This window comes from Capricornis sumatraensis, chromosome 7 (assembly GCF_032405125.1).
Source record: "Capricornis sumatraensis isolate serow.1 chromosome 7, serow.2, whole genome shotgun sequence".
NCBI classification, from domain to species: Eukaryota; Metazoa; Chordata; class Mammalia; order Artiodactyla; family Bovidae; genus Capricornis; species Capricornis sumatraensis.
Window position 1 is genome coordinate 62092436 of NC_091075.1, and position 23521 is coordinate 62115956.

The 23521-nt window shown below is 36.8% G+C and overlaps 1 protein-coding gene across 1 annotated transcript in view; it reads left to right on the top strand.

Annotated features, from left to right (window-relative positions):
- The window catches only part of NSUN7 (NOP2/Sun RNA methyltransferase family member 7), a 45750-nt gene that overhangs the window by 12287 nt on the left and 9942 nt on the right, over window positions 1–23521 (top strand). Inside the window, exons 2-7 of the mRNA XM_068975622.1 lie at window positions 1533–1591; window positions 1970–2100; window positions 9317–9469; window positions 9810–9993; window positions 12096–12306; window positions 21741–21884. Coding sequence (XP_068831723.1) covers window positions 1533–1591; window positions 1970–2100; window positions 9317–9469; window positions 9810–9993; window positions 12096–12306; window positions 21741–21884 — 882 coding nt within the window. The remainder of the gene's footprint in view (window positions 1–1532; window positions 1592–1969; window positions 2101–9316; window positions 9470–9809; window positions 9994–12095; window positions 12307–21740; window positions 21885–23521) is intronic.

The window sequence follows — 23521 nt, forward strand, 5'->3', positions numbered from 1 at the left end:
TGCGCAATTGACAAGAGCTCTAAGGAAAAAATGCAGTGTTGGCTAAATCAAATGTTCTGTCTTCTTTTCCTTCATTCTGCCTCTCCTATTTTTTAGGAGTCCAGTAACTCTACTGCTCAAAGTTCTATAGCCTATGCAGGTCTCCTGTGTTAGCAGGCCTTCATTCTTATGATGACTGTATTTTCTATGACAAAAATTGGGACTCATGCTGAGAAACTATGAAGTAGATAGGATTTGGTTTGCAAGTACTAAGAGTGTGAATCTATAAACTTCATTTTCCTCATAAGTGAAATGGGGATATTGCCTTGTACAATACAGCCATAATTGGTGACTAAAACGTGGGTAACGATACCTGAAAGATTTCCTGTGAAAATTGGAGTCTGTTCTCCCAAATTTGTCACTTCTTATTAGTTTTCCCATCCCCTAGATAAAAACTGAAATCCAATGTGTACTGTGTATGTAGGAGGTGTTCCACAAATGCTGATGAATTGAAGCTATCCAAGCTTTGTTAACTGATTAAAGCATTTGTTATATGATGTGTATATATAGTTAAGTCATTATAACTCATGTGCCCTGTGGAGGTTTCAAAATATGTCCATATGTTTTTACTTATTACCTTTGTAATTATCCCTGTGACCAGAATGCAGTCTCATCCTGGATCTTTACACGGGTAACTCCTTGTCATTTGGGTCTTAGAGTAAGTGTCATCTTATCAGTGTCTTCACTAGTGAGTTTTATCAAATATTTAAATAAGAAATAACACCAATTTACTTCAAATTATTCCAGAGACTAGAAGAAGAGGGGATATTTCCCACAAATTTTATAAGGCCAACATAACCCTGATTTTATAAGGCCAACATTGACAAAGATATTATGAAGAGAAAATTATAGACCAATATCCTTCATGAACATACACATAGAACAAAAGTCCTAAATGAAATGTTAAATTGAATTCAACAGTACATAAAAGGATAAGACATTATTAATTAGATCTTCTTTAATGTTTTTCAAGGATATAAATTAAAGATTGAAGTTCCTTTATTACTACCTCAGCTATTCAGATAATGCTCCTTTGACTATGATTCCATGTGGAGCCTGGGCTTTCCTGGTGGCTCAGTGGTAAAGAATCTACTTATCAGCGCAGGAGATGTGAGTTCGATCCCTCATCTGGGAGATTCTCTGGAGGAGGGCATGCCAGCCCACTCCAGTATTCTTGCCTAGGGAAATCCCATGGACCGAGGAGCTTGGTGGGCTACAGTCTATGGGGTTGCAAAGAGTCAGACACAACTTAGCAAGTAAACAATAAACAACAACAACACCATGTGGAGCCTGGGTCACAGGGGTCTAGGATTCATAAAGATTACAAATATTTCATTATGCCATTGTAATTTGGGTCTTTTATCAAGAACTAAGGTATATTTTGGATATGAAAGTAAAATTATTTTGCAATATTGGCTAAAGTGTATTTTGATTCCAAAGTTTTCATTTTCAGCTTTGGTGTTTTCATAACAGACATTTTCTTTGTTTTGCAGATCAAGATATTTTGGAAACTATATTAATAGACAGCTGTATCTTCCCAAGTACCACAATAGTAAGTGTATAACTTTTATATAATTAGCTGTCACATGAGTGTTATTTAGAAAATACTAAAAATAAGCCTTGGGATTTAAATAACAAGTTTGTTTAATGCTAAGACCTCTTCAAAACACAGCCTTAACTCTTTCCTACTTCCAAGGTTCTAATAGAGATCCTACTCCTTTCATTTCGGTGAACATGCCAGAAATTGTCCTTTTTGAAATTTATTTTTTACTGAATTTTTTTCTAGTTTGCAGTCCTTTTCTATCTCCCAGTTTAATCAGATGATGTGAAAATAGTCATACTCCTGCTCTCTTGAAAAATAATGGAATGGGAAATATCGCTGTTAGATATTCTTTGTATTCTGTTCCTTCTCTGTGTTTCCCCTTGGTAGCCCGATCATTTGAACAGTCTTATCATTGTGATGCTATATGATTTCCAAGACAGAAAATTTCAAGCTCGTCTCCTTTCTGGTAACAAAGAGTCTATAGCAGAAGTTCTAGAAGTGGAGAACCTTCTTAACAGGTAACTGTAAAGGTTAAAAGGATGTTTTATATGAATTCGTTATTAGTATTTCACTGGTGAAATAGTATACAGTATAATGTGTGGATAAGTGTTAACATTTTATAGAGAAAATATTTACAAGTTCATAAGTTTCTTGAGTTCCTTTAAAAACAGATCTTGAACAAAGTAAATAGTCTACTTAAATTCAAGTTGTTTTGAAAGCTTGAATTGTAAGATCCAATTTGTAAGTATTTGGAAAATCATGAAAAATTCCTGACAATTTTTAGCACATATATAACTTACACTTCATTTGAAACAGCTATTATTTATTTACTTGGCTTTGTTTACAGCTCTTAAACTAACATGTATCAAACAAGAAAATTCCAATTAGATAAGAACCCACCACTTTGCCAAATTGAAAAAAGAATCTACAGCTTTTATAACTTAATGTCAGTAGTTAAGAGCAAAACTAATATATTTAAAATTTGTTTTCCTTTTACCCTAAATATCAGCAGAGGCCTAGCATGAGGACAATAATAGCACCTACCTAAAAAGGTGGTTGGGAGAACTAATTAAAGTAATGTATGTAAAATGCTGAGCTAGGAGCCAGACACATAGTACATGATAGTAGATGGTCATTCATTAAATGCTACTATTGTTAGGGCTGCAGGATCCTAGTTCCCCAACCAGGGATGGAACCCATGCCCCCTACTGTGGAAATGCAGTGTCTTCACTGGACCAGCAGGGAAGTCTCCTATGCTCTTAAGCCTTAATAGAAAGCACAACATAGCAAACAACAGCAATCCTGTAGGAAGATGTTTACCTGGTGAATAATCTGAAACAGTTGTCATATCTCATTTTATATTGTTATGGAAAACTCAGTTTCATTTTGAAGGTTGAGACCAAAAGAGTCACTGAATGGAGTTATAGTAATAACTTACCTTTATTGAAGAACACTTAATATGTATCAATCACTATTACAAGAAGCTCTTTACATAACAATTCTTCCAAGTGAATTTTGTTACCAACCTGTATTTTTACTCAGAGGAAAACTGAAGCACAGACATGTTACAGGAACCTGTCTAATGCCATGGAGCTAGAAAGAGAAGTGCCAGAATTCAAATTCAGGAAGGCTCTCTAGAAAACTTCCCTGTAGCTCAAATGGTAAAGAATCTGCCCGCAGTGCACGAGACCCAGGTTCAATCTATGGGTCAGGAAGATCCTCTGGGGAAGGGAATGGCAGTCCACTCCAGTATTCTTGCCTGGAGAATTCCAAGGACAGAGGAGCCTGGTGGGCTATAGTCCACAGGGTCCCAAAGAGTCAGACAGGACTGAGTGACTAACACTTACACTTTCACTTCAGAGCTCAAGATTTAACCATTTATATGCTACTGTTCCTTCCACTTAAGATAGTGAATCTTGGGTAAAGTATGCTAGACGATGACAGATATGACATAGTAATATGTCAGTTGTAGCCATGAGAAATTTGGGGATGGAGAAAAGCAGAAGCAATTGAATGTATGTACCTTAGATAAGCAAGGATCTTGCTCCTGTTTACTACATAGGTTCCTGGGCAACCACTTCACCCCCCATACCCGTACTAGGCAACCTGCCTCTGAGGATGGGTACTCAGGATGGGTGCAGATACACTGGAGAAAAAGTGGTGGGGCAGTGTGCTTTGGGACAAGCTCTGCGTTTCAGCTTTCCTGAACTGCTTTCAGTTTCCATTTGTCTTAGGACTAAGGAGGTTTTCATGGAAATCTCAACTTAGTGTGCGTAATGAGAGCTGAGGTTAGGCTAAAGCAGCCAGGAAAGCCACAGAGCTCTAACTAAGTAAGAAAGACCAGACTGTGGTTTCAGCAGCAGCAGATTCTTAGCTGAGAATGCTAGCAAGGCAGGTAGGAAATAGGACAAGCAAAGACCATGGCTCACGAGGCCAGAAGAGCCAGAAGATATTATTGTCTAAGGTTCCTGATTCCTCAGATTTTTACCTTTCCTTGTAATACATACTGTGCTGCCTCCTGCCTGGAGGAGGTTATCTGGTTACATTCCTGTCAGTGCAACAGAAACTACTATGAACCAATCAGGCTTCATAAAATACAGATCTTATTCCCACATTAGTAAGTTCTTTTATGTCCAATTCATGCTATGCTCAATTCATAATATGTTATAGGAGAAATGTGTGTATTTAGTGGTTGAATTGAAGAGAATAGTAGTGTAATATACTGGTATAGGGATAACACTGAGAAAATCCATGTATAATTAGAAAGATAATGCTAAGAAAATACATGTATAAAGATAACCTAGGAGGTTTTAATCAAGAATTGCAGCTTTCAAGTAATAGAAGCTATTTTCAGTTAACGTGAGCAAAAATGGAAAGTGTTCTTAAATAGATCCTGGAATGTCTCATGTAATTCGAAGACTCAGGAAGAGGATGAAATTAGGAACTGGAAAGACGTCAGGATTTTCTTTGTCTCTTTACCTTTTTATTTCTGCTTCTCTCTTAATATCTGCTTCATTCTCCTTTTCTCTCCTGATCTGCCTTCTCTGTTTCTAGCCTACAAGAAAAAGTCTTACTGCTGCACCCCAGGTCTTAAGCTTACTTGTTACACTTGTATGTTAGTTTCTTCACTTAGATTAATTTATTATCTCTACACCCAGTTCTAAATTCTACCCCCTTCCAGGGAACTTGATTGGCTCCTCGTGGGTCAAGTGCATTCCCTTGGGCCAGTCCTCCATAGCTAATGGAGTAGAATTTTGAGCTCAGAATGTTGGAGGCCAACCTCTATAGATCATCTGGGCCTTGGGGCTGGGCAGTATTGTCCCCAGGGCAGTAGAATCATTTTAAGCTTGAAGTATACCTTAGTATGTTTCTACCAAGACGATGAAGACTAATTTTAAGAGGTGATAGAAGAAGCAGTTATTTAACAAGAAACTGAATGAGAATCATTTTCTCCTTATAAAAATTGTGTTTGATCTTTGTCGTTGTCTGTACCAGAGATCCTTGTGTTTTATCACTCTGTATACCAACTGGTATCTTTTTGTTTGTTTGTTCATGGCTCTAGGGATAGAATCCAAGATGAACCTATTATCATTCATTTGTTTATTATTTTTGGCTGTGCTGGGTCTTTGTTGCTGCATGGGCTACTCTTAGTTGCCATCCGCAGGCTTCTTATTTTGATGGCTTATCGTGGTGGCTTCTCTTGTTGTGGAACACAGGCTCTAGGGTGCTCAGGCTTTAGTAGTTGTGGCTCATGGGCTCAGTAATTGCAGTTCTTGAGCTCTAGAGCACAGGCTTAAGAGTTGTGGTATGTGGGTTTAGTTGTTCTGTGGCATGTGGGATCTTCCTAGATCAGGGATGAACCTGTGTCTCCTGCATTGGCAGGCAGGTTCTTTACTGCTGAGCTACCAGGGAAGCCCTATCTTTTTGATATATGCAAGGGCTTTAAGAATTCATTTCTTGTACAAATGCAGCTATCTTTGAAATAGTGTGACTGGATTAAATAAAAGGAGACCACAGCTTCTTCCTTTCTTTCTCTGCATGCCTCATACTAGCCCAAGAGTCTGATTCTGCCAAATAATTTGTTGGACTTTGGTGAGGCAAAGCTAGAAAATGCATGGTGAAATTAGAAAATGGGCAGTGAAAGACTGGAGAAGCAACAGGAGAGGAAAAACTGAGTAGCCCTTCCTCCCAAATCACCCAAAACTATCCTGTTAGAGTCAAGGCACCGCCAGCTTCTTAGATATTACCCTTGATTCTTCTTTCCTGCCCTCCCCGGTGCCCTTGCCATACCTATTATATCAAGTTCTGTAACTCCAGTTGGAAGCCATATGCTGAATGTGTCTACTTGTTTCCATTCCACTCCTACTATCCAAACCCAAGCTATTTATAATCTGTCCCTTGGACTACTGCGATAGCTTCTTTATTTCCTGCCTGTAACTCTTTTTTCACGATCTCTTCCATAGATAAACTGATCTTTTAAAAATGTAGTTATATAGTCATGACAGAGTGTCTTGGATCAAACTTATTCATTCCTCCTACAAATAACTGTGCGTGCTAAGCCGCTTCAGTTGTATCCAACTCTTTGAGACCCTATGGACTGTAGCCTGTCAGGCTCCTCTGTCCATGGCCTTCTCCAGGCAAGAATACTGGAGTGGGTTGCCTTTTCCTTCTCCAGAGGATCTTCCAGACCCAGGGGTGAACCCACATCTCTTACATCTCCTGCATTGGCAGGCGTGTTCTTTACCACTAGTGGCCACCTGGGAAGCCCTTATAAATGACTAGATGGACAAAATATATGAGGCAAAGATTTTGGACATTAGACAAAAAGCAGCACAGAAATTTAATCCTTGAGAAAATGAAAACAAATGATGTGAGCCCTAGAATAGTCCTGGCTTTATGCTTATAGGTGCTTTCCAACTGCTGTGCAGGAAGGATGATTTCTAGAGAAAACTGTAGTCTTACTAAATTCAGAAAACAGAGACCAGAGTTTGGATATGATCATTTTTCTTCTTGATTTTATTAATGTGGTAAGGTTATTTACCTTGAATGATTCATGAATGTTAAAACCATTTTTAACTTTCATGGATTTGGGGGATAAATCACATTTGCTTAGATATTCCTTTTCTTCTATTCCCAGTTTTCTTATTCACATAATGCTTAGAGTTTCTCATTTGCCAAAATGCTTCTGAACACTTGTTCATGGGGTTTTATCTCTCATATTCTTTCCACCCCTTCTTTAGAAACTCTTAGCCCATTTTACTTACTTAGTGAATATTGTGAAACAGTTCTCAGTATAATGTCTGATTTTTTTTTTTTATTTCTATGGGAAATTTAAGCAGTTCACTGAAGATTATCTTTTGGCATTAAGAATATAATTTATATCTAAAGAGAGCCACATTTCTTTTGTGTTAGGCATTACTAATGGCACTTCAAAACTTGAGATATTTTGAGAATTCCCTGGTGGTCTAGTGGTTAGGACTCAGTGCTTTTACTGTGGAAGGCCTGAGTTCAGTTCCTGGTTGGGGAACTAAAATCCCACAAGCCACGTGGCACAGCAAAAAAACAAAGACAAAACCCACCACCACCAAAAACAAAAAACAAAACAAAAAACCCCGTGAGATCATTTGTTCTTTGTATATAAAATTTCTGACAATTTTAAGCTAAAAAGGAACAAAACCCATTTCTTTAAAAAAAATAAACTAAGAGAAAATGGTGTACTAGGTAGGATTCCTTTTTGACAACCAGACAGGAATCCAACTCAAACTGGATTAGGCAAAAGAGAAATTTTATTATAAAGTATCTCACCAAAGAATTGCACAGTGAGACTTGCAGGAAGGACGTTGATGTGCTTCTGCTTCTGCTAACCACATCCTGTGTTGAGGTCCTTTAATGGACCAGAACCTGGTGGTCCGGAGTCGACGATAAGAAAGTAAAAGAGAGAGAGAAAGAAACTGATATTCCTTGGTTTATGCAGAAAACCAATAAAGTCCTTAGACATAGGGCTTGCGTCGCTCACGAAGGCACCTGGCGCCCTCTCGAGGGGGGCAAAGGCACAGTGCACCTTGTTGAGAGGGGCTTAGAAACCTGGTCAGGAGAATAAGCATGATGGGTCTCTGCGCTCCAGAGAATTAGCCTGAGAGAGAGAGAGAGAAAGAAAGAAAGAAAGACACGGGGACCAAAGCTCTGATGGAGCAAAGGTGTTTTATTTAACATTGTGTGAGTATTTATACTATCTTACAAGGTAGCTATTTTCAGCAGAGATAAAATCAAAACTTACAAGTTATCAAGGAAACATGAGGTCATCCATATGAAAGAGAGAGGGTTGTAAGTAATCACTTTTACCTTATGGTTCATAAAAAGGAAGAAGGTCGTAAATAGTTACTTATCACCGTATGGAAAAACTAACAGAAGGAGATGCATGCATTCCTAAGCCCCCAGGAGTAGTTTGCTACTCCACTTAATTCCTGAATATTCAGGAAGTAATAAGCGACGGAGGATTCATGACAGATCCAAAACAGCACACAGGAAGCCTCCTATTAAATGCTTCCTGACAACCCTGTGACTCGGGTACCCTCAGGACTCTCTTCCACTCTGGTCTCTGCCTCTTTGTGTGCTTTAGCTTCATTCTTACATCTTTTTCTGTTTGTAGAATGAGAAACTTGGCTGCTGTCAACTCAGGAGCTTTATATTGTACAGCACCAAAAACCAGAAAGACTGACTTGGCTCTCTGTTACTACACACAAAAATTCACTTGACTGGTTTGGGTCAAGTGCCCACCTTCTGCCAATCACCTGTGGTCAAGGAGACAGAGTCAGTGTGCAATACCTCCCAGTGATTTAGGCCATAAGATTAAAAAAGAATTATTGGGTTTTCATTTTATGCTAACCAGTTCTTATTTTTGTTTCCTGTTATTTGTAGCTATAAGATATGAGATAATCAGAACTGGGAAGGACTTGATACCAATTCATGAAAGCTCCTTAATCTTGTCAAGACTACATTCTTGCCATCTCTGATAACACAGACTGATCTATAGTGAGTGCCTGCCAGGCACGGTGCTTGGTGACACCAATGGTACTAAGTGAAATTCACTTAGTTGTTCCAACTCTTTGCGACCCCATGGACTATACAGTCCCTGGAATTTTCCAGGCCAGAATACTGGAGTGGGTAGCCTTTCCCTTCTCCAGGGGATCGTCCCAATCCAGGGTTTGAACCCAGGTCTCCCACATTGCAGGCGGATTCTTTACCAGCTAAGCCACCAGGGAAGCCCCATGATACTAATCCCTACAGTAATAGCAAGGTAAGCTGATCACATTCTACAGATGAGAAAACTGAGGCTGGTGAGAGTCAGCATTGTACCTGAGGTCACACAGCTAGTAAGTGATCGAGCCTTAATTTAACTTCAAATTTGTCTGACTCTAAGCTCTAAGCCCTTCACCTTTACTACATAAAATTTGTCTTTCAACCAGCAGTTGTTATAAACAATTAAGATATACAACTATACAGAGACAGCAAAACCTGAAAAAAAAAAGAAGCAGAATTATTGGGTTTCCATTTTTAAAAATTTGGGGGGATTCCCATTTTTAAATACGGCAAGTTTTAACTTTAGATTTCAAAAATTTGAAATAGAATTATAGAGTATTATAATTCTAAATCTAATTGTTAATTTTTCAAGTGGAAAATTGATAGTCTTGTCTTCAATGCAGTAGTTACCAAGAATGGATTTTCTGTCTCTAGTTTTAAGACAAAATTGGCTGCAGCATTGGCAAGATGTCGAATCAAACATGATGCCCTTTCAATTTACCACATTCTTCCAGAAACAGTTAGGAACCAAGAATTAAGGGCCTCTACTTTGCCACTTTATGCTTGGATAAATACTTGTAAAATCAGGTAAGAGTTCTAATCAAATTCTTTACTCAAGTCATTTGCCTTTCAAAATAATGTGATAAAAGTATTACCTTTTTAATGGATGAGGGGCTCATCTGAGGGAGTGAGTGGGAATTATAGTTTTGTTCAGGATTTTATCACCAGATTACCAAAAGTAATTTAATAAATGTGTTAACTTTTTTGTCTCTAATTTTTTTTTACTTACTGATGGCTTAAATTATAAGTTCCATTGGATGCAGTATATGCAATGATAATTTTATTTATTGTAGGAAAAAGATGCTGATATTAGATACATTTTTATGTATTATATTTGTAATTATAACCTAATATTATGTATTTACAGCCCTGAAGAAGTTTATTATACTTTGAAGAAAAATGGCTATAATAAAGTCAAATCTGTATTGCATATTGATAATAAAGTCTTTGCTGTGGATCAACATTGCTATGATGTCTTAATTTTTCCATCTCATCTTAAAAGTGATCTTCTAAATATAGATCTTTTTAAAGATTATAAACTTATATTTCAGGTAAACAAAGTTTTACTTTCACTGTGGTTCTCAATACTGTGAGTCTCTCAATAATCCTGCTCACCCAGAGAATTTCTCTACTTAAAAATAAAACCTAAGAAATTGATTATATTTTGTATAGGTTATCAAGGAGGTTTATAAGGCCTAATTTCCACATAGAAATATAAAATTAATACTGCTACATCAGTTTTCCTGTTGTACTTTGGCATCTTTGCCCCATGTGAAGTGGGCATATTGTAAGGAACATATTCTCCTTCCAAGACACCATAGATGGGGGAACTTGTATTGCTCATAGCTGAAAAGCTATATTTTTCTCTCCCAAGGGAGGATTCAAGAGAAGGCATGGTGGTTCCTTTTTCTTTTTCTGTTTCTGGGGAAGATGCTAGTGCCATCCTGCATTTGAAAATGCAATGTGTAATATGTTCCCATTATCTCTTTACTATAGTCTTACAGCTTTGATTTGTAAGATATGTATAATGGCTGTCAATACAGGAAGAGAATGTGAGTTATAATGGTATTTCAATAGAATGAAAAAGAAAAGGTTCAAGAAATTGAGTTAAATTAATTTTTATGTCCTTAGATTCCAATTAGTGCTTCAGACTCACTTTGATCTTGTAAGGTTTATACCTTTACAGTACCTGCGTTCTTGGGTAGTGTCTCTTGGCTTTATCTTGTGGTGACATCCTATTGAGCACTGAGGTCAGTTGCATAAGCTCATCTGCTAAGCCCGATTTTTAAACTTGTCAACCATCTTACTTTTAATCTCTGTGAGCTAGCAGCCAGTTAGATGACAATGTGATGGGGAAAAAAGAATGGCAGTGGCAGATGAGTACATTTTCATGAAAGTTTAAGAATGGGAGCTAAGGCAGGACACCAGTAATCTATTAATCACATTTGGGGAGTTTGGCATTGCCTTATCACTATCAGTTCAGTTCTGTTCAGTTGCTCAGTTGTGTCTGACTCTTTGTGACCTCATGGACTGCAGCATGCCAGGGTTCCCTGTCCATCACCAGCTCCCGGAGCCTACTCAAACTCATGTCCATTACATCGGTGATGCCATCCAACCATCTCATCCTCAGTCATCCCCTTCTTCTCCTGCCTTCAATCTTTCCCAGCATCAGAGTTTTTTCCAGTGAGTCAGTTCTTCATATTAGGTGGCCAAAGTATTGGAGTTTCAGCTTCAGCATCAGTCCTTCCAATGAATATTCAGGACTGATTTCCTTTAGGATGGACTGTTTGGATCTCCTTGCAGTCCAAGGGACTCTCAAGAGTCTTCTCCAACACCACAGTTCAAAAGCATCAATTCTTCAGTGCTCAGCTTTCTTTGTAGTCCAACTCTCACATCCATACATGACTACTGGAAAAACCGTAGCCTTGACTAGACGGACCTTAGTCGGCAAATTAATGTCTCTGCTTTTTAATATGCTGTCTAGGTTGGTCATAGCTTATCTTCCAAGGAGCAAGCGTCTTTTAATTTCATGGCTGCAGTCACCATCTACAGTGATTTTGGAGCCCCCAGAAATAAAGTCTGTCAGTTTCCATTGTTTTCCCATCTATTTGCCTTGAAGTGATGGGACCAGATGCCATGATCTCAGTTTTCCGAATGTTGAGTTTTAAGCCAACTTTTTCATTCTCTTTCACTTTCAAGAGGCTCTTTAGTTCTTCGCTTTAAGGGTGGTGTCATCTGCATGTCTGAGGTTATTGATATTTCTCCCAGAAATCTTGATTCCAGCTTGAGCTTCATCCAGCCTGGCATTTTGCATGATGTACTCTGCATATAAGTTAAATAAGCAATGTGACAATATACAGCCTTGACGTACTCCTCTTCTGATTTGGAACCAGTCTGTTGTTCCATCACTATATAATAGTTAAATGATAAAAGTCATAATTTAAGCTAAACCAATTTTGTTTGTTAACTTTATAAATATAAACATATATACATATAAATTTATAAAGTTTATAAATGTAAACTACTAACTTTATATTTAAACATATATTTAAGGTGTTTTAAACTCAGAATGGGTTAGGTAACCTCAAGATTTCTACCAATAGCTTGTTTTACCTAAACCCTTTGAAATTCTAATCATACTCTTATCTTGTAGGACAAATCTCGAAGTCTCGCTGTCCATTCTGTGAAGGCTTTATTAAATATGGATGATGATATCTTAATGGTCAATACAGGTTCTTGGTACACAGTTGCCCATATGTCAGTCTTAACAAATAATAATACCTCAAAAATATTTGTGTGTGGAGTACAATCACAAGCTAAGGATCCTGACCTGAAGAACCTTTTCACAAAAATGGGATGTAAAAGTATGTACAAATATTTATTTGCTTGGTGTTATGTTCTATAAGACTTAGAAATGTTAAAAATATTTGAGTTTGTTATTTTTTTAATGCAAAACTCTGTATATGAAATATATTCCTAAAATCCCCACTATATTATATCAGACTACTGTTGCTTAATATTGGTTAAACAACTGCAGTTTAAATTAATGAATATATTAGCACTTTGGTATATTGCTTAATGTTCAGCTACTACATAATTTGAGGTTCAAACAATAATTAAAGTAAGTGGTAGAAATTGTCATCTCTTAATACATAAGAACACAATCACAGGAGCACTTAAGGGACAAAGCTAATATCTAGGACCAGATTCTAAGTCCTTAGGCTTCTTATTTTTAAAAAATGTTTCCATTGGATCAAGCTGTGACAAAAGATAACATTTTATTATAGGTTCACTGGAGCTGGAAAACTAATCTTTTGACAGATTCACAAGGTCAGAGAGACAATAAGTAGGATTCAGGGCTTAACATGGAGAGGTAGACTGTAAATTCCCAGGATTTCACTGGAGCACAGAAGTACACTCTGGGTAGTGATCAGTCCTTTGATGAACTAAAGCCCAAATTCCAGTCATCTCAGTTCCCAATTGAATTAAGGTGATGTAAGATTGCTAGTGCCCAAGCTTCACTGCATACCAGAGGCAAAAGTAAATTCTCTTTGGAAGAAAGTAACAATATCCTGAATCTCATATTATCTCCTAAATTTTTTCAAATACAGAGTCTGGAACTCAAAAAAAAAAAAAAAAAAAGAAGAAAGATGTGGGTGAAATAAAAAGAAAAATACTGCAATAGAAGAAAACCCACGAAGGTCCAGGTACTGCAGATAGCAGATGTGGACTTTATGACTAATATGCTGAAAAGACTAAATGATAAGTTGTAGAATTTCAGCAAAGAACTAGAAACTTTTAAAAAGCCAGAACTTTTAAAAACTTTTAGAACTTTTGAAAAGCTAGAAGAAAAATCTAGAACTGAAAATACAATATGTGAAATTAAGAAACAGATTTTAACAGTAAATTAGAACTAAAAGAAGGAATCAGTGAACTGATGAGTCAGAAAAAACTATCCAGACTGAAACATCAGAAGAGAAAAGGATGAATAATATGGAAGAGATCATAAAATACACATGACACTCAGTGATCCAGTGATCTCATGTATGTTGTGAGTCGAAACCCAGAAAGAGAGGAGAAAAGGAGTTGAGAAGAATCAATATTGAAATTCAGGTGGGGGGGTTTTAAAAATTGATGAAAGTCACAGATTCAAGAAGCCCTATGAACTCCAACAGAAATAAATGTGTGAAAAAACATGGTAGGCACATCATATCATAGCATAACTGCTGAAAACCAAAGATAGAGAACAATGTTCAAAGCAGTGAGAGAGAATACATATTACCTTTAATGAAATAGGAATAAAAATAAAAATGAGCTACTTCAACAGAAACAACTGAGGCCAGAGACAGTATCTTCAGTGCAGAAAGAAACTGCCAGGTTAGGTTTATACACTTAGCAGAAATTTCCTTTGACATAAAATGTATTCTCAGAAAAGAAAACCTGAGTTTGTCACCAGCAGATACAATAAATGAAATACTACAGATTATTTTTTGAGTAGAAGGAATATTATCTCATACAGAAAGTTATAGGTGCTAGAAAAAGAGCAATGGAAAAGGTTAGTACATAGGTAAATCTAAATAGTTCTAGTCTAATATCTTGCGGGATTGTAAACTAATGTCTTGTGGAGCTAAAAATATGTCATGTAATTAATGGTATATAATTTAGAGAAGGAAATGAATTAATGTGTTCTCTCATCCTTGCTTTGTCTAAGATGTGATAAAGGTTTTATATCATTGGGTTGCAAAAGAGTCAGACACAACTTAGTGACTAAAACAACAATGAATGTGTTATAATATTAGAGGCAATCAATAAATAAAGAATGTAAAACTAAAAAGCTAAGGGGGAGATGTGGGATATGGAATTGGAAACACCATATTAACATATACAGGGCAAAATAAATAGAAAACAAGTATGTAAATTAAACAAAATATGAATATATAAATCAATTAAACATATTAAATATGCATGACATACTTAAATGACAAGACAGCATCATACTGGATTTTTATTTATTTTTTAAAATATAAATTTATTTATTTTAATTGGAGGCTAATTACTTTACAACATTGTATTGGTTTTGCCATACATTGACATGGGTGTACATGTGTTCCCCATCCTGAAACACCCTCCTACCTCCCTCCCCATCCCATCCCTCTGGGTCATCCCAGTGCACCAGCCCCAAGCACCCTGTATTCTGCATCAAACCTGGACTGGTGATTCATTTTACATATGATAATAAACATGTTTCAATGACATTCTCCCAAATCATCCCACCCTCGCCCTCTCCCACAGAGTCCAAAAGACTGTTCTATACATCTGTGTCTCTTTTGCTGTCTCGCATACAGGATTATTGTTACCATCTTTCTAAATTCCATATATATGTGTTATTTTACTGTATTGGTATACAGTATACCTTTCTGGCTTACTTCACTGTGTATAATCGGCTCCAGTTTCATCCACCTCATTAGAACTGATTCAAATGTATTCTTTTTAATGGCTAATACTCCATTGTGTATATGTACCATAGCTTTCTTATCCATTCATCTGCTGATGGACATCTAGGTTGCTTCCATGTCCTGGCTATTATAAACAGTGCTGTGATGAACATTGGGGTACACGTGTCTCTTTCAATTCTGGTTTCCTCGGTGTGTATGCACAGCAGTGGGATTGCTGGGTCATATGGCAGTTCTGTTTCCAGTTTTTTAAGGAATCTCCACACTGTTCTCCATAGTGGCTGTACTAGTTTGCATTCCTACCAACAGTGTAAGAGGGTTCCCTTTTCTCCACACCCTCTCCAGCATATATTGCTTGTAGACTTTTGGATAGCAGCCATTCTGACTGGCGTGAAATAGTACCTCATTGTGGTTTTGATTTGCATTTCTCTGATAATGAGTGATGTTGAGCATCTTTTCATGTGTTTGTTAGCCATCTCTATGTCTTCTTTGGAGAAATGTCTGTTTAGTTCTTTGGCCCATTTTTTGATTGGGTCATTTATTTTTCTGGAATTGAGCTGCAGGAGTTGCTTGTATATTTTTGAGATTAATTCTTCGTCAGTTGCTTCATTTGCTATTATTTTCTCCCATTCTGAAGGCTGTCTTTCCACCTTGCTTATAGTTTCCTTTGTTGTGCAGAAACTTTTAAGTTTAATTAGGTCGCATTTGTTTATTTTTGCTTTTATTTCCAATATTCTGGGAGGTGGGTCATAGAGAATCCTGCTGTGATTTATGTCGGAGAGTGTTTTGCCTATGTTCTCCTCTAGGAGTTTTATGGTTTCTGGTCTTACGTTTAGATCTTTAATCCATTTTGAGTTTATTTTTGTGTATGGTGTTAGAAAGTGTTCTAGTTTCATTCTTTTACAAGTGGTTGACCAGTTTTCCCAGCACCACTTGTTAAAGAGATTGTCTTTTCTCCATTGTATATCCTTGCCTCCTTTGTCAAAGATAAGGTGTCCATATGTGTGTGGATTTATCTCTGGGCTTTCTATTTTGTTCCATTGATCTATATTTCGGTCTTTGTGCCAGTACCATACTGTCTTGATGACTGTGGCTTTGTAGTAGAGCCTGAAGTCAGGCAGGTTGATTCCTCCAGTTCCATTCTTCTTTCTCAAGATTGCCTTGGCTATTCGAGGTTTTTTGTATTTCCATACAAATTATGAAATTATTTGTTCTAGTTCTGTGAAAAATGCCGTTGGTAGCTTGATAGGGATTGCATTGAATCTGTAGATTGCTTTGGGTAGTATACTCATTTTCACTATATTGATTCTTCCAATCCATGAACATGATATATTTCTCCATCTATTTGTGTCCTCTTTGATTTCTTTTACCAGTGTTTTATAGTTTTCTATATATAGGTCTTCTGTTTCTTTAGGTAGATATATTCCTAAGTATTTTATTATTTTCATTGCAATGGTGAATGGAATTGTTTCTTTAATTTCTCTTTCTATTTTCTCATTGTTAGTGTATAGGAATGCAAGGGATTTCTGTGTATTGATTTTGTATTCTGCAACTTTACTATATTCATTGATAAGCTCTAGTAATTTTCTGGTGGAGTCTTTAGGGTTTTCTAAAGACTTAAAAGACTCAAGTTTTAGAGGATCACGTCATCTGCAAACAGAGAGAGTTTTACTTCTTCTTTTCCAATTTAGATTCCTTTTATTTCTTTTTCTGCTCTGATTGCTGTGGCCAAAACTTCCAAAACAATGTTGAATAGTAGTGGTGAGAGTGGGCACCCTTGTCTTGTTCCTGACTTTAGGGGTAATGCTTTCAATTTTTCACCATTGAGGATAATGTTTGCTGTGGGTTTGTCATATATACCTTTTATTATGTTGAGGTATGTTCCTTCTATTCCTGCTTTCTGGAGGGTTTTTATCATAAATGGATGTTGACTTTTGTCAAAGGCTTTCTCAGCATCTATTGAGATAATCATATGGTTTTAAAGATCAACTAAAATGCTCTTTGTAAGAGATACCCCTAACATAAAAGGGTATTAAAAATTGGACAGGGGACTTTCCTGGAGGTCCAGTGGCTAAGACTCCATGCTCTCAATGCAGGAGGCTGGAGTTAGATCCCTGGTCAGGGAACTAGATTCCACATGCTGCAACCAAGAAGTTGCATGCCACAACTAAAGAACCTGCATACACAACGAAGACCTGTTGTAGTCAAATAAATAAATAAATGTTAAAAAAAAAATTGGACAGAAAAAGATATCCAGTAAACATACTAACAAAAAGAGATACAGGAAAGCAATGCTAAATCAAGAAAAATTACTAGAAATACAGTTAGAACATGTTTAATTCATCAGGTAAATATACAGTACTAAAGAAGACTAATATAGTCTCAAAATATATAAAGCCATGTTATCTAGAATCAGCATATAAAATGCTCTGTATATAGAAAATTCTAAGGAATCCATGAAAAAAATGCAAAGTTAATGTAATCCCTATTAAAAAACCCTAGGTGGTGTTTTTCAGAAATTGACATTCTGTCTTAAAATTCACATGGAAATCAAAGGGATATGGAATAGCTTTGAAAAAGAACAAAGTTGTAGGACTCATACTCCTTGATTTTAAAACTGACTACCCAGTTTTAGTAATCAAGGCAATGTGGTACTGCCATAAAGATAAACATCAGTTCAGTTCAGTTCAGTCACTCAGTCGTGTCCAACTCTCTGCGACCCCAGGAATCGCAGCACACCAGGCCTCCCTGTCCATCACCAACTCCCGGAGTTCACTCAGACTCACGTCCATCAAGTCAGTGATGCCATTCAGCCATCTCATCCTCGGTTGTCCCCTTCTTCTCCTGCCCCCAATCCCTCCCAGCATCAGAGTCTTTTCCAGTGAGTCAGCTCTTCACATGAGGTGGCCAGAGTATTGGAGTTTCAGCTTTAGCATCAGTCCTTCCAAAGAACACCCAGGACTAATCTCCTTCAGAATGGACTGGTTGGATCTCCTTGCAGTCCAAGGGACTCTAAAGAGTCTTCTCCAACACCACAGTTCAAAAGCATCAATTCTTCGGTGCTCAGCTTTCTTCCCAGTCCAACTCTCACATCCATACATGACCACTGGAAAAACCATAGCCTTGACTAGACAGACATTTGTTGGCAAAGTAATGTCTTTGCTTTTGAAAATGCTATCTAGGTTGGTCGTAACTTTCCTTTAAAAGAGTAAGCATCTTTTAATTTCATGACTGCAGTCATCATCTGCAGTGATTTTGGAGCCCAAAAAAATAAAGTCTGACACTGTTTACACTGTTTCCCCGTCTATTTGCCATGAAGTGATGGGACCAGATGCCATGATCTTAATTTTCTGAATGTTGAGCTTTAAGCCAACTTTTTCACTCTCCTTTTTCACTTTCATCAAGAGGCTTTTTAGTTCCTCTTCACTTTCTGCCATAAGGGTGGTGTCATCTACATATCTGAGGTTACTGATATTTCTCCCGGCAATCTTGATTCCAGCTTGTGCTTCTTCCAGCCCAGCGTTTCTCATGATGTACTGTGCATATAAGTTAAATAAGCAGGGTGACAGTATACAGCCTTGACATACTCCTTTTCTTGTTTGGAACCAGTCTGTTGTTCCATGTCCCGTTCAACTGTTGCTTCCTGACCTGCATATAGGTTTCTCAAGAGGCAGGTTAGGTGGTCTGGTATTCCCATCTCTTTCAGAATTTTCCACAGTTTATTGTGATCCACACAGTCAAAGGCTTTGGCATAGTCAATAAAGCAGAAATAGATGTTTTTCTGGAACTCTCTTGCTTTTTCCATGATCCAGTGGATGTTGGCAATTTGATCTCTGGTTCCTCTGCCTTTTCTAAAACCAGCTTGAACATCTGGAAGTTCACGGTTCACGTATTGCTGAAGCCTGGCTTGGAGAATTTTGAGCATTACTTTACTAGCGTGTGAGATGAGTGCAATTGTGCAGTAGTTTGAGCATTCTTTGGCATTGCCTTTCTTTGGTATTGGAATAAAACTGACCTTTTCCAGTCCTGTGGCCACTGCTGAGTTTTCCAGATTTGCTGGCATATTGAGTGCAGCACTTTCACAGCATCATCTTTCAGGATTTGAAATCACTCAGCTGGAATTCCATCACCTCCACTAGCTTTGTTCATAGTGATGCTTTCTAAGGCCTGCTTGACTTCACAATACAGGATGTCTGTCTCTAGGTGAGTGATCACACCATCGTGATTATCTTGGTCATGAAGATCTTTTTTGTACAGTTCTTCTGTGTATTCTTGCCACCTCTTCTTAATATCTTCTGCTTCTGTTAGGTCCATACCATTTCTGTCCTTTATCAATGCAAAGAAATAGAGGGAAACAACAGAATGGGAAAGACTGGAGATCTCTTCATGAAAACTAGAGATACCAAGGGAATATTTTATGCAAAGATAAACATAGACCAATGGAATAGAATTGAGAATCCAAACATAAACCCCTAATTACATTGATGGTCAACTGATATTCAACAAGTGTACCAAAACCATTCAACAAAGAAAGAATAGTCTTTTCAACAAACGGTGCTGGTATAACTGGATACCCATATGTGAAAGAATAAAGTTGGACCCCTACTTCATATCATACACATAAACTGGGTAAAAAACCTATTTATAAGAGGTAAAACTATCAAATTTTTAGAAGAAAACACAAGGGTAAAACTTTGAGACCTTGAATTTGGCAGTGGTTGTTTAAAAACCAAAAGCACAACAAAAGAAAAGGTAAATCGAACTTCATCTAAATGAAAACTTTCATTCTTCAAAGATGGTCATACCATGTGCTGGCAAAGTATGGAACATTAGGAATGCTCAAGCACTGCAAGTTGGATTATAAATTTGTACAATGACTTTGGAAAACTAGCATTGATCACTAAAATTGAAAATATACATGCCTTATGATCCAGCATTTCACTTCTGGTTTTATTACCTGTATGAATTTTTACCTAGTTAAATAGAGAGACTAGGAACCACTGGGTAACCAAGAAGTAGAGGAACGAAAATGTCTCATTTTAGAAGCGTTCCAACTGATAAAAAAAGAAGATGGAATTAGAATATGACTATTTTACAGCACCTTTGCTCATACCATAAAGGCAATTTAATGAATGAATATGACATCACTTGTGAATTAGTTTTGTGCCCTCCATCTCCCAAGGGGAAAAAAAAAGAACTCGAACCTAAATTAAGCTCTAAAGATCCAACTACTAATTTACAGAAAGTACAGAAGACAAGAACATGTTAAACTGCTTTCTAGGAAAGCAATGAACAAAATCTAGGCTCTGGGAAACTAGTAGTGCAAGTAACCATGTTGCATTAAGTAATAAATGCTAAGAAAAGATGGAAAGGGTACCTGTCAACAAAAAAATTTAAAGTAAGACATTGACTCATTGCAATGTGTGTACCTATGTAACTCCTGATTTAAACAAACTAAAAAAATTTTGATGTGTGAGACTTGGAAAATTTGAGCCATGATTGGATGCTATTATAATTTGATGACAATAAGGAATTACTTTTTAAAATGTATGGTGTTATTTTTTAAAGAAGTTCCTATCTTTTAGATAAATGGTGAAATATTTCATAGTTTCAAAATATGGGGGGTGGAAGTGTGTGCAGATATAGATGAAACATGATTGGGCGTGAATGTTGCACTGTTGAAGCAATATAATGAACATTTGAAAATTCACTGTTTTGGGGTTTTTGACATAATGTGTGAACTTTTGCAATGAAGAGTTAAAAATAGGGGGAAAAAAGAGAAAGGTGCACTTGATTAAAATTTTTTTTTCAAAAGAGACATAATAGAAAGAAGATTGATCAGACAAGAGAAAGGGGTAGGGTATCGCAATTTCAAGAGTGACTCCTCAGCAGATGAGAATGAGAGCCGTTGTAGGACTGGAGAGGGTTGCCCTAATATAGGGTCACAGACAATTACAACCTGAGGGAAGGCAGACTGTCCCAAATTACAGGGTCCCTAAGAGCCTTTAGACTGTGCCTAAGTAAAAATTATAAAATGCTAAAAAAATATATAAATGCTAATAAAATTTTTTCCAGGGAAAATAGAATATAAAAGAGGATTTAAAAAATGGGAAAGGGAAGTAACCAGTACTGAGCATTTATTGTATACTAGGCATAATGCTAAGCCAACTACTTTATCTCAATCTTCATTACAATTAAATGAGGTGTGGACGATATCCCATTTTACAAATAAGGAAATAGAGGCTTGTCACACAGATACAGTAAATAGTGAATTTGGGAGTCAAACTTGGGTATTTCTGCCTCTAAAACCCTGTTCTCTCCACTACATTGGGCATGCATGCCAAGTTGCTTCACTTGTGTCTGACTGTGCCACTCTATGGACTCTAGCCTCCCAGCCTCCTCTGTCCATGGGATTCTCCAGGCAAGAATATTGGAATGGGTTGTCAGGCCCTCCTGCAGGGGATCTCCCTGACCCAGGGATAGAACCTGTGTCTTCTGTGACTCCTGCAATGCAGGAGGATTCTTTACCACTGAGCCACCAGGGAAGTCCACTACACCATACTGCTTTAAATGGAATCTGAAGTTCAGGATGGATCTAAATTATATTTTATGTAGAAGATATTTAACCTTCAAAATCATTCAAGTGAAGGACGAAGGACTCTATTAAGAGAATTCATGTGTTAAGGATGTTATCAGAAGGTAATCCTCTTTTCTGGCTGCATTAAAATAACATTTTGTGTGGTTGAAGATTTAAAAATGAATAGTGATAAATAGATATAACTACATACTGCATTAAGATTTTTTAATTAATATTTTGCATACATTTTCTCTGTTTTTTCTCCCAGATATTGAGATACTTCATGAGACATTTATGAAACTTGAATTAAAGGATCATCGATTACAGAAAGTTAAAGTGATTCTGCTGCTACCTCGTTGTTCAGGGCTGGGTGTTAGTAATCCAGTAGAATTTATTTTAAATGAGCATGAAGGTACTTGCTTTAATTTTTAATTTCTAAATTATTTAAATTTGTTAATATTTTAAAATCATTTAAGAATTAAAAAATCATTTAAATCACTTAAAATGATTATTTTAAAATGAAATTATTTAAAATCATTAAAATGATAGATACATCTGATCAATGAATAGCTACCATATATAAGGCACTTATGTAGAAAGTATTTTACAACCATTATACCATTTAATCTTTATACCAGTTCTGTGAAATATGGACAAGGGTGATATTCAAAATATTTAGTAATTAGAGCGATATAGGCAATCAAAACAGATGCTGGCCAGTATACTATTTTGGTATATACCAGAATTCAAGATATAGGCATTAAAATTGATGAGAATTTTATAAATAAAACTGAGACTGAGAGACATTGATTCATTTTTATAAGGTTATATAACTAGTTGGTAACAGAGTCAGGATTAAGATTTAGATCTGCCTAACTCTAGAGGCTGTGCCCTAAGATGATTCTAATCAAATTGTAAACAGACTTTCAAAGACTTCTTTAACCTGCCATATGTATGTTTTATGATATATCTCAAATATTAATTGAGAATATTTTATTTGTTTCTTTAATAAATTAAGAAATATTTTTAACATTAACATTTATTGAGCAGTTACATATAAACATATAAGGCACTGAACTGAACACTTTGCTTGAATTATTTCATCAAGTCCTTACGAGAACTCTGTAAGTAGTTAACTCTTATTATTTCTCTTTTACAAATACTGAATACAAGCCTCAGAGAGGTTGAAGCCTCTTGGTGTTTTGACAAGTAAGTGTCAGAGCCTGGATTCAAACACTACTGCTCTGACTCCGGCCCTTTGAATCACGCTGTTAATCACAGTATGTTAACTGAAATTGATTCTTACTTTAATCTCTTGTTTATAGTGAAAGGCATAGATAAGGTTAACTGGATATTAAACAGAGAAGACATTCCACTAACATTCAGAATATGTTGAGTAACTATTTGCTATTTCTAGCAAGGAAAGAATTTAAAATGAAGGAAAAGAAATTGAGGGAAAGAAATATTTATGGAGTACAGCTATGCCCCAATCGATATTCCAGGAAGTGTTCATACATTATAACTTAATATTCACAATAACTTTGTGAGGCTGCTGCTGCTAAGTCGCTTCAGTCATGTCTGACTCTGTGCGACCCCATAGACGGCGGCCCACCAGGCTCCCCTGTCCCTGGGATTCTCCAGGCAAGAACACTGGAGTGGGTTGCCATTTCCTTCTCCAATGCAGGAAAGTGAAAAGTGAAAGTGAAGTCGCTCAGTCATGTCTGACTCCTAGCGACCCCATGGACTGCAGCCTACCAGGCCCCTCCGTCCATGGGATTGTCCAGGCAAGAGTACTGGAGTGGGGTGCTGTTATGTAATTATCTCTGTTTTATAAAAGGGGACAAAAAAACAAAGATTCAGACAAATTTAGCAAGTTGCCTGAGGTCATGTAGCTAGACTCAAAGCTGGAATTCAAATTCAGCTTAGTTAGCATATTCCACTATACTACACTATAGAAAGAATTCCACTATACCACACAATTTTTAACTGGGCTTATACTGAACCATGTGGAATTCTGTCTTGCTACAGAAAATTTCTTTCCACGAGAGT